This window comes from Calidris pugnax, unplaced genomic scaffold (assembly GCF_001431845.1).
Source record: "Calidris pugnax isolate Ruff unplaced genomic scaffold, ASM143184v1 scaffold17, whole genome shotgun sequence".
Taxonomy (NCBI): Eukaryota; Metazoa; Chordata; class Aves; order Charadriiformes; family Scolopacidae; genus Calidris; species Calidris pugnax.
Genome location: NW_015090794.1, coordinates 9,468,665 through 9,480,931, shown reverse-complemented (window position 1 = coordinate 9,480,931; position 12,267 = coordinate 9,468,665). Strand labels below are relative to the sequence as shown.

The 12,267-nt window shown below is 37.7% G+C and overlaps 1 protein-coding gene across 1 annotated transcript in view; it reads right to left on the bottom strand.

Moving 5' to 3' along the window:
• USP7 (ubiquitin specific peptidase 7 (herpes virus-associated)) overlaps positions 1–12,022 on the bottom strand; it is a 43,537-nt gene extending 31,515 nt beyond the window's left edge. Inside the window, exons 1-5 of the mRNA XM_014936458.1 lie at positions 11,914–12,022; positions 5,849–6,047; positions 4,272–4,410; positions 3,480–3,568; positions 2,664–2,772 (exon numbers count right to left, since the gene is read on the bottom strand). Of these exons, the coding sequence (XP_014791944.1) occupies positions 2,664–2,772; positions 3,480–3,568; positions 4,272–4,410; positions 5,849–6,047; positions 11,914–11,956 (579 nt within the window). The 5' untranslated portion in view covers positions 11,957–12,022. The remainder of the gene's footprint in view (positions 1–2,663; positions 2,773–3,479; positions 3,569–4,271; positions 4,411–5,848; positions 6,048–11,913) is intronic.
• Positions 12,023–12,267: the final 245 nt, after the last annotated feature.

Below are 12,267 nucleotides of genomic sequence, written 5' to 3'. Positions count from 1 at the left end.
CACAGAGATATGAGAAAAATCTGATGTTCACATAGTAAAAGAATGCTACAGATAAGCTCAAACACAGTGTTTAAAGTCAAGACAATTACTTGAAGAAAGGATGAAAATACTAGGTATGAAATTCCAAAGCCAGGTACGATATATTCAATAAATTGAGGAGAGCCGCATCAGGGAGAAACGTACTGGACTAGTATTTACGATTTAAGTGCAGTTGTATAAACATTCTGCAGTGTTTTCTTGAATTGTAGGGAATTTTTCAAGGGAACCATCAAAGAGTTTTAAAATGGACTAGATGCAGCCCCTCAATTACTGCCTGGCTGGAGGCACTGACGACAGACACAGGAAGACTCATGCGATGTCATCCAAGATCAAACACGGAGCTACCTGGGAAGTTACCACCACCTCTTGCCTGGGTGGACTATATTTAAGCATGCATTTAGCATACATAGACAAAGGAGATACGCTCTGCAGAGGAAGTTCCTTTGCTTTATTCCCTACCACGGAAGCCACCTGGTTGCTAATAAAGGGAGGTGTCATTTTAAATACCCAAGAACCTCCCATCTGTTGTCTGGAAACAGAGCATGGAAGAAAGGATCTCTCCATCAATCCTCACCCACACTTCACCAGACTCTGACTCTCCATAGGTACCTGTTTGTCTTTACTGCTCTTCTTTGCTTTCCCAGCTCTACTCCTGACAGCAACTTCTCTGTTAACAAAGCTCTAAGTAACAGCAATAGAAATCATTGTATCTTCTAAGTAAGGTGGATTAACAGAAATAATGGAATTGGTGATTAACAAACTGAGGATATTAACACATTTTATTTTACTCAGTTTTAAGAAGAAAAAAGTTCACTCAGAGTGAAAACAAAAATGTTGTAGAAATTCACTTTTTAAGATGAGACAACTACTGATTCTTCCTTATCTGTAATAACGGCAAGAGAGTATTAAAACTGTCTAAAACTACTGCTGCAGTCTGTTCTGTTTATAGTGGCTCTGAAAACCTGAAAAATAAGTAGAGAACTGGGCATTTCAGCTGATGTCCTGTAACATTTCCACAAAGGAAGCTGGAGTTACCAGCTAGTAAATCAAGCTCTCTCATATGGACGCTATCCAGGTACTAACACTCCCGAAAAACTGATATTTATCTGGGATTTGGGGGAGAAGTGCAGGGGAATGCCTGAAAAGATCCATTCGGTTGAAAAAAAAAAATATCTGTATCACAAAAAGAATTTCTTCTTCACAGAACAAGATTACTTCATGGTACGTATTGATTTCCTGACTACAAGACAGTCTTGAAAGGAACTACTCAATTGGATTAGATGTAGCTATTATAAAAACACATTTTTCTTTCAAGAGCAACATGAAGTTGTCCAAAAAAATAAAACGCACAAACATTATGAGTGCTGAGCAAAAGGCATTATAATGAATGATAAACTGAATGGGTAAATTATACCCCTTGCAAAAAAGAAACAGGTGCACCATGTAAAACACGTCAAGAATGTATTTCTTGTACATGGCATTGGTAAGATCTCTGTTACAGACTATGGAGCTCAATGTGCTATTTTTTGCAGTGCTTCAGAGTAAGCAGCACATTGCAAATGAGAAAAAAGAAATCCCAACTGGGACACTTGCAGGCCACAGTGATATAAATAATGATAACATGGTAGAAAATCGACAGTGGAAAGTAGGTACATTAAAAAAGGGAAATTTTTCAAGAAAAGAGAGCTTAATGGAAAGGTAACAACTAGTATATGTAAGAGAAAGCAGAAGCCAAAACAGTTCATTTTCACTAAGACATACACAATAAGCACAGGAATGTGCAGTATGACAAATTGGGCTCAACAGGACACTCCAAATAAACTAAATGGTGCCAAGTCACATGTTTTCCTAAGTATATCTGCTTTTCCAGAGAGCCACCTCCAATATCAAGTCGGCATTTATGTTTTTATCCCATTAAGGCTACTGCACGGTTTTTAAAACACTACATTACCTAGTATATTTCACCTTGGGTTTGGATATTTATTAAGCTAATATTTAAAGCAATCCTTCCTTCCACAAGGAAATCACATCTCCAGTAAATAAAAAAACATATGAACGAGACAAATATAAAATGAAGTCATTTAAACTACTGAAATTGTAACACTTTCCATAACTACAAAGATACTAACCAAAATAACAGAAGATTCAACTGTATAATATAAATTAAATTACAAAACACATTGACTACAAAGCTCATACCTGTTTATCTTTGTACACTGTTTATTCCTGAGAAGTCATAATTGACTTCCCTATTTTAACTATTTCAAGAAAGGAAAGCTACTTCTGTCTCTCATCTGCAAGATGTGCAGTCATCATCTTTTTATTTCCACAAATTCAGAGCAACATTAACACATAAGACAGTCAAAGAAACAGCCCTTAGGCTCAGATCTTCACCAGGTACTCTCTGCGCTTTCACAAAAACCAAGAGCTTACTTTCAACAAACTACAGAAGGAAGCTTCCTGAGCTCAGCCTCAAGTAAGATGTGCATCACCACGTAAGTCATAACTTCTCTGAGAGGACAAAGGAGGCAAAAGAAATGGACAGCTCTGTTTTGAAGCATTTATAAAGAGAACATCTTGGATATTTCAATTAGCAATCCCATTTTCTTTCACATAATAATTACCTTTCGTAGTTGATTCGTGAAAAATAATGTCTGTAACAAACTGTTCATGTAACAAGTTGCTCCCTGGTTCTTTAAGCCAACATATCCTGTGTGCTTCTTCGAATCCCACCTAGAAGAGAGTTGGTAGTTAAAAACAAGATAGCTTTGTATTAACTATAATAAGGAGGATTTGTTCTAAGGTAGTACTGCTTGTAGGTATCAGCTGCTCTTCATCATTAAGGTTCAAATAAAAGGCTACACTTCACCACTGCTTGCCAGTAACAACAGTCTTTGCAATTAAATGCTTTGCAATTTTGTTAGTTTGGGTTTTTTTAAAGATATTCTATATGGCAGACAAATTGTTTACTATAGAAGTGTACTGGAACCCAGAACTCTATTTATAAGGCCAAGTCTGCATTTGGTTAAAAGTGACATGAAGTAGAATGACTCAAATGAGGCAGTTTTAAAACAACAGTAAACTAAGGGAAGTTCGACAGCAGAGCCACCTGCCTGTGTCTGAAACCCTTACCAGTAGATTGGAAAGATCTGTAACATCAGAAACATTAAGGCTAGATTTGCAGAGGTGTTAAATCACAAATCAATTCATACAGAAGCTAAAGTTCCACAAATTATGCTGACTAATGCAAATGGAAATGTAACCTATACAAAAATCTCTACGCAACTACTGAAAAACATTGCTGCGTGAGAATTCATCAATTAGAGGTGATAAAGTGAGAATCTCTAATGACAGCTACAAATATTAACACTACAAAACACTTGAACAATCTCAAGCAACATAAAAATACTAGAATTCTATTGTTAAACAAAGATACTTACGCTACTCCATGTGGAGCATCTGCTTGAACATAGACTTCAAAAGTCACTTTGTCCTCTTCTATAAAGCCTTTTTCAGGATCAGTAACTTCCTGTAAAACAGGAGCAACACACCAACATGAAAACTGCATCTTGCAACATGACTGTATCCAGTTAGACATCACTTAATTTCCAAGCCTGAGCCATCAGTAACAATAAACTGAAGAAGAAAAATTGAAGGACACCAACAAAGCTGGTTTTCAGCTTAATACACTTTACTTTTTTAGTATCTTGACACAGGAAACTTGTTCCTGGCTTTTAAGATTTTGCAGCACTATTCCCATTTTATATGGATAGTAAGAGTTGATAATCAAAGGCTCTGATTCTTCTGGAAAATATTCCAGCCAGATAAAAAATGAAGGGCCTGACCACTAAAAAAGCTTAAAAGCTGTTTCAATTAAAGAAGAGCCTCAGTGTTATTATTAGGGCATTAAATATCTGTACACATAGACAAAGAACACATGGAAATGCAAGAAAAATCTATGTTGCTTCAGAATGACATTGACTATCATGCAGTGAAAACAAAAAACAAGCATTCAGGTATGCAGAAAATAATAATGAGGGGATATTTAAATCACAACATAAGCAAAAGCAATCTAAACAGGAATTTATTAAGAAATTGAAAAAGAATCTTCAGCAAAGACAGAAGAAAAAAAGAGCTTGAGAAGGAAAAAAACCACAACCTTTTCTATAGGTATCTCAGTGTTCAAAACTGCTCCTATCTAGTAATAGATTAATACATGTCCAATTACTTACACTCCAGGCCATGAAGTTGGAGAAGCCCCAGTCATTTTCCTTATGAAAAAACAAGTGACTAATACGACGACTGAATGATTTTTCATCATCCTTGTAGTTTATTATCTTGAGAACTGCTTGTGCATGACAAGACCATGACCTATAAACACAGAAGAAACATTTGAAGCTTATTCAAAACCAATCTTTTTATAGTCATTAAAATGAATTCTTTCTTAGGTATTTTTGGTATATTACTTTCACATATAGGATTTTTTTTTTCTTTTCCTTATTTGATGTTAAGATTTGGTTAATTGTTATTGAGGACATGAATCCCTGGGGCTTCCTGAAGTCACATTATGAATGTGAAGCTGGAATAGAGGTTTTCTTAGGGCAGCAGTGTTGTTAGGAATGTACCAATTGCAGGTAATAGTGGTTTAAAAAGTCAATTGCTCTCTCCGGTGAGCTATTTCAGCACAGATGAGTAGGCCAACTCCAAGCAGTCTTGGTGTCTTTAGAGTGTGGTAACTCAGCCTTTGGCTAAGGAAAGGAGGAAGCAGTTCTACCCTCCCTCCCACAGGATAAACTCCCCAAATACTCCCATTTTCTCAGCAGCATTTCTTTCTGACGATATCTGTTCAAATTCATCCCACTCACGCAAGAAATCGGACCAAATCTCAGTTTGGACACGGTCTTGCCACTGCCTCATGCAGTGACATTACTGCTTGCTTAGCTCCACCAGCTGCACCTTGGTTGACACTTTTGAAGATCACATTATCCTTTTCTGTGAGTACTTGTGTGTGAATAGCTTCTCCTGTGACTCGTTAATACCCTTAAACTTTGTTCTTTACCTCCTGCACTGAGCACTCACTTTTTAGGTTACAAAAATGATGGAAAAAACCAACTTATTATTCAGACTGAACTAAAAGTTGTGTGAGATTTGGTGCAAGAACAGTGTTTAATCTACTGGAAAGGATACCTATGAGAGGTCTGCACTGCAGCTGGATAAGCTGCAGCAATGCCCCAGAAATTTGGATTTATCTTTTCAAAAATTTCCCTATTATTTACAAAAGTGGTCAAAGATAGCCAATTTTGACTTGCATGGAGGACTCACAAACACGTACATGTTCTGGATCTCACCTGATGAGCTATCGACTCCGTTGAAGGAGATGACTACCTCATACACTGCTCTGCCTCACTTGCCAGCAGTTACCTGCTCACATGCTTTACAGGCAGGATTTACAGCTCAGCAGGGTTAGAGAAGCTCCAGTAGCACTTCAATTTCAAATAAACCCAGAACTTTTCCCATACCAAGAAAACTGTTAGTCAAAGACTCCTCCCAAGCAATCACACAGAAATACATCTAAATTCTACCTCAAACCTGTAGCTACACAAGCTACTTTTAGCTCCTCCTAAAGAGAGGATTGCTCTTGTGCTTTGGGATTTAGAAAGGTAGGGGGAAAAGGGGACTCAAACCCTTGCAAGAATTCTTTCCTCTTGCAGAAAGCCAGGAAAACTAATTTTTTTGACATTTGCACTCTTTGCAATACAGATTAACTAGCATCAAATGAAGAATTGTACAACAATTAATAGGGTCTTACGTGGAATCAGATTCAGCGTTGCACTGAAGGAAGAATCCTACGCTTTTTTGGTGTGGTCTGTCTGGGTAGAGTCGTGGCATAACCATGATCTTCCATGGCAAATTCCGTACAAAGCAGGGAGGACTGAGAACTGACTCGCTCAATCTGTTGAAGCGTTCGACTGTAAACTGAAATGTTGCTTCTGATCGCCAACTTGTATCTGTAACACACACACACAGAGAATTATTTGAAAAACCCCATGTTCTTCACTCCAAAATGTCACTTCCAAAAACACGCAACGTGAGCATGTTTTATGCAGTGGGATATGGGAAGCAACCAAAAAACTTTTTAATTTTTAAAAACACTGTTCCGAAAAACTGAAAGACACCTTCCTTTTGTACACTATTTTCTTAAAAAAATCTTTAGCACTAGAATTTGCTACCACTCGTTTCTTCTAAAGCAGTGGGTACAGCAAGACAGAAACATCAAATGCTTTACAACGCAAATCACAGCCCACTCGAACTCTTCTTGCTGTGTAGTATCTTCAGCGCCCAGTTAAAGTTAGCTGCTTGCAGGAACCAAGATGTGCAAAGGATTTTCACAATCTGTTCAACTGCCCTATTGATACCAAGTCACCATTTAGTTGTTTCCTGCTTGCAACAGTATCTATTCAAAACAGATCTATTCAAAACAGATGAACCTCATGGTTGGTTGATGGGTTGGTTTTTTGTTTTTGTTTTTGGTTTTTTTGTGTGTGTATGTTTTTTGTTTTTTTTTAAATCTCATCCCAGCTTGCTGCAGAATAGCTTAAGAGTAAGGTCCTGAATTCTTTGCGGTATGTGAAAATTTTAGAGATTTTTAGTGGTCTGGAAAAAAGTTAAATGAGACTGCTTTTTTTCAATAGCTTATTTTGACACACACAATAAACTAATTTTGCCTTCTTCCCACATCCCCAGTTCTTCATATACCACAATCTGTTCTGCTTCTGTTGTACACAGCTCTAAGAGGGTGCCGGAGACTGCAACAGCTTCAGGAAGGCTCTCTCTATTGTGACGTGCTTCATATCACACATGGGGAGGAAAAACCTACAACTTATCCCAATTATTTTAGAGGCCAGGGATGAAGTATGGAGTATATACAAGACACTCCCCTCCTTTCCTCCGGTTCCAACCTAACATCCATGTAAGGCATAAGGGGGCTGCTCTCACACTGCCCGTGGGCCGTGCAGAATGAAGCAGGTAAGTCATGGGCGCACCCAAAGCCAAAAGCACCAAGGTACAACGACACCAAGCCAGAAATCAGTTCATCAAATTATGTGACAAGGCACACAGTATACAACAATTACTTCTGTACAGGCAAAGGAGTCATTCACTCAAAAAGCTTCTCATGGCATTGTGGACAGTGCTGAATGATAGTTTTTTTAAAGAACAGGTGAGCCTCAGTTACCACTTTACTTAAAAAAATTAAACTCTCCTGATTACAACACGCAACTATGTAAAGATTATACACTTCAATATAGAAAATTAACAAGTTTTGTCCACAACTGCCACAGCTTTGACACATTTTATTCTTCTCCCTTGCAAAAGGGTTTTCTTTTCAAGCAGATGTCCTAATTCTGGTCTTGATCTTGGCAATACAGTTGATCTTATTCGTGTATGGCCTGGCAGCCCTAACACTGCCAATTATTTCTTGAAAGTAACAGCACTACAGCAGAAACCAGCTTCCTCTCTCCTCTACACCTGCAATGACCTTCGCCTTATGCTGTGCTGCCAGCTTCCTCAGTAACAGAAGAGTTCAAAGGATTATTTTCTTCTCTTGTTCCCTACGTGCAAATGTAGCCAACCAGCAGTCTACCACCGACTTAAAAACTGTTCCCTACCCATTTTACCTGCTCACTGCCCGTTGACCAAGAGCTAGTCTTCTACAACCAGCAGCCGGAGGAGCGGGCAGCATCAAAACCACCCTTAACATAGTTAAGGATTTAGAAATCAAGCCTGGCATCACGTGTCTCTCAAACCAGCTCGAGAACGCCTCCCTATTCACCATCAGGATGAGTACTTCTGGCCTTAGTCTAAGCTTCCGAAAGATGAGCCGACCAAGTCTGCTTTCTGCCTCCTTTGATGCAGCTTTCAGAGCACTTCAGTACGAGGATGCAGCAGCGCTGCCACGGCGTCAGCTAAAAGAGGCAGCCCACGCAGCATCTGCAGATGCTTCAGAGAAAGTTTGCCTGCATTTCTTGATTTCTTTTCAGGAAAGCCTGAGCACGAGAGCTCACCAGGGAAGGGTACTCTTCTCTGTTAAATATTTGAGCAATCACTAGTAACTCCTCCACAAAAATGCAGCCCCATAACAAGGGTCAAATTTAAAATAGAAGTTTCTTTAAAAATACAAAACACAACCCCCCAAAATAACAACCTTTCTTTCCTTCCAGAAAGCCCATATTTTTGGCAAGTGTAATCAATTAAAACATGAATTATATTTAAAAATGAAGTTTAAATAGTAAGTGTGATGAGTATTCTGAGCACATAAATAAAAAAAAACTTTTTTTTTTTTTTTTTACCAAACATGTCAGTCAGTTTCCAATAAAAGACTACAATTGGCAGCAGGATAATCTCATAGTGACTGACAAGTAAGACTATAAATCCCTGAACTACAAATTTGACACCTGATCCTGAACACAAGGTAAAAAGAACAGACCCAGCTGACAACGCTCGGTGCACTTACATGCAATGGATTATATCTGTTATGTGGAAAAGATTTTTTTCACTGATGAGATGAATGTCACATTTAGCACCTTGATACAACAAAGACCCTTCAAACCAGAGATCCAAATACAGAACACGATCAAGTTTAAGACTGAAGTACATATTTAAGTGTTTATACCTTTGAGAAAAGCAGATTTCTTTATTCTCTTAGTAAATGCGGCTACCTTTAAAGTACACTGAGGTTATTAAAATATTCTGAACCTAAATTATTAATAGAGAAACTGGCTGAATATTCTATGAATATTTTAATAATGATCCAAATACAGCATGCAATACTAGCATATGGCTAAGACTGATGCTTCTGAAAGCCTCCTAGCCCAGCAATTCTTCACAGAAATGAGACTTCAGTAGGCAATTGCAAAGCTGTGAGTTTATGTTTAGCTAGGGACCTTCTGTTTGAACTTTTAACTTCTAAAGGAATTTATTCTGTGTGCTGTTTCAAATACTTATGCACTTGAAAAGAAAATTTCATCAGAACCTTGTTTTTATTATTTTTTATTTTATTTGCAGAAGCTGCTATTCCAGCTCACAAAGCTTGTTTCATTGCACAAAGCAGAGCACATTCCTTCAGCTGGTTCTTTTAATTGCTAAGACATCACACGTGGCAACACCAGGTTCTAGTCAAAACGCTTGAGAGAACACAGCCTTATCTGAAAGTCCTGGTGGTCCACTGCTGGCCCCATTACGTGTTCTTCACAATGCCTGTAGTTAGTTGCCTAGCAAAGGGGATCAGTCATTTCTAAGCAGGAAGAACAAAATCACTTCAGAAGTTTCTTGAGCTCAGAAATTCACCAGAAAGCTCGTTTCTACGATCCAGCTGGAAGCATCAACCTTTTATCCTACTCTTCACCTCTTCTGCAGGAACCATTAAACTCATTAAGATTTTCACTAAAGAGGTATCTAAATTCTCTTCATGCATTCTTTATCAGCTCAGATTGGTCTCATTTGCTATGAATAACTGCAATGAGAAACAGAGCATGTTTATCAGAGGCCCATGTCTCCCTATATTTTTTTTTCCTATCTTGTGCATCTCCAAGCTGACCATTCTACATGTACATCCAGCTACAAACCAGGATAGGAAGAGAACAAAGAGCAGGAGAGCAATTGCCCTGATGTGTAAATAATGCAACAGCAAGCAACTAATCTGATTTACAAGTCTTGGAAAAGAGGCATCATCTTCTTACATGATGCAAGTCTTCAGGAATGTTTTTGCAATTATAACATTTTGCAATAACACTATTTTCTATCTGTGTCAATGCAGAGCTATCACAGCACCAAGATGTATCCAGATACTCCTTATTCAAATGTGATAATGAGGAACTATTAGAATATTGCTTAATAATTACATTTTAACCATGAAAGAAGCCCCACAGCAGACTGGACCAAAGCTCCTGACCAGAGTGAAAGTCCAAAATGACACTAGCATTACCATAACACAGAAGCTTCCACAAGCCTTTTGCCAAATACCTTCAGATACTTCTCCCTGCTGCAACACCTTCATATCCAGTTCTCTGACAGCAGTTGAATATTTAGTAAATGACAGAAACTGTTTTACAGCAGCTTTTTGGTTAAAGAGTCAATGTTACTCTGCATGAGGAGATGAACATCTGATTACCCACCACCCTAGACATGGCCTGGGTTTCATGAGATTTTTCTGCAGCTTAAGCCCCTTTAGCTTTATTTGTGCAAGTATATACAGATCAACTTCTGGATGGATGTCTGTAACTGACCATGTGTTATCTACTGGCTGTGTTGATAGCAAACACCATCAGGCTTTCTACCTATAAACATCGTTATTGAGAAGGTAAGTTCACCTGTCCTTGCCAGCTGGTGTCAACCTACACAATCTTCTCTTGCCAACCTCCAAATAGCATGGCCTAACAAAACCATTTAAAGATTTAAAAATCTTTTTAACAGGTAACCCGATTTTGATATAAAACAGAATTCTCTATTTCAGTCTCAGCAAGTTACTCTGAGCAAGAAATCAAAAGCCCCTGAATGAGATCAGGCAATCAGACAAAAGAATTCATAGGCTAAGCAGACCTCATTTTTACTTTATTGCGAGAATCTGATCATGGGAAACTTTATCTTTGCCAATGATAGAGAGGCAAATCAACCATGAGATGCTTTTGTCCTGAATTTAAGCCATATTCTCTTCATGGAACATTATTATTTTCTATCAGTATTCTAACTATTGTATGTTCCTTGAATACATAAAAGCAAGCACTTTTTTGATGTTTAATTCAAACTCTGACTTTTCTCAAACAAAAGTCACTCATCATTTTGCAGAAATCTAAATAAATGTTTAAGTCTAGTCCTGAATATACTCTCACAAAACAGCAGGAATTAAGGAATCAGAGGTGAAAAACCCTAAATATTTTGTCTCCCTTTTCCCAACTCAATTTTTAACTTAGTTCTTCAAAATAAGAACAGTCCCTCCCAAAGTCTCTCCTAAGAAATATCATTGTACATTTTCTTCACTAAATATAACAGACTTAAGTAAATTACAAGCTCATTATCTTTCTTTAAGTAAGTCCAGACACATCTACTTAAAAATTAGTTGACCTGTAACAGAAAAAGACACCCTAATTTTTATTTAATAGACCAACAAAAACCATTTCAAAACCACAAATCATTGTCCATTTTTATTAACAAGACACCAATATGTACTGCTTCCTTTGCATTTGCAAGTAAAAGAGCATCAGAGTTGGGGAGGGGGGGGTTGTGTTCCTCCACAGAATAGTTACCACTGACTTAACATACAAAGATAAAAACTGATCACAGCTGCCACCTGACAAGAGCAGGACAGATAAGGATTCTAAACATCCTGAAGGAATTGCATAACTGACAAAGTCATTATTCAGCAAAGCACCAGCTGCAGTATGTCTAAAGGGTCATATCACAAAAATGTAACAATGGACAGTATCACTTTCAGCAATTTTTAAATAAGTGCAATTCCTTCAGGATGTTTAGAATCCTTAACTGACAAAGTCATTATTCAGCAGAGCACCAGCTGCAGTATGTCTAAAGGGTCATATCACAAAAATGTAACAATGGACAGTATCACTTTCAGCAATTTTTAAATAAGTACCTAGAAAGAATACAAGAAAAAAAAAATCCCAAGCCTTCAGATGCCTAATCCTATTGTACAGTTACATTAAAAGGATGCCTACACAGAAAAGCAGCAGTCATAACTACAGAGGGTTTCGGTTTTTTTAATGAGCTGCAGTTCAGAGGACACAGTTAAGACATGGACCTTTTTGTCCTCAAAAATCATAAAGCAGCAAACAAATGATGTGTTTTTATCAAATATTTACTTACCATCTTCCATGTCTTCTTCAGTGTTGTTATGCCCATCAGCCATTGCTACGTTCCCATTAATGACAGGATTTTGAGTAATTCTTGGAGGATCATCTGTATCTCCAGCTAACACAGAAACAAAAAAAAAAATCAGCTATTTTAATATTTGGTAGTGCTTATGAGAGACAAATATTTCAAGAGAAAAAGGCACACTTGTTTCCCGCAAAACAGTATCTAATGAAGTTATAGCACAACAATTGTACTGGTAAGTGTCTCACTATAAAATTCCTCAAAAAGATGAATACCTATAGGTCAAGCAAGAAGTCCACATTAATGCAGAATACAAATACAAAGAACATGAATTGATTCTTAAGT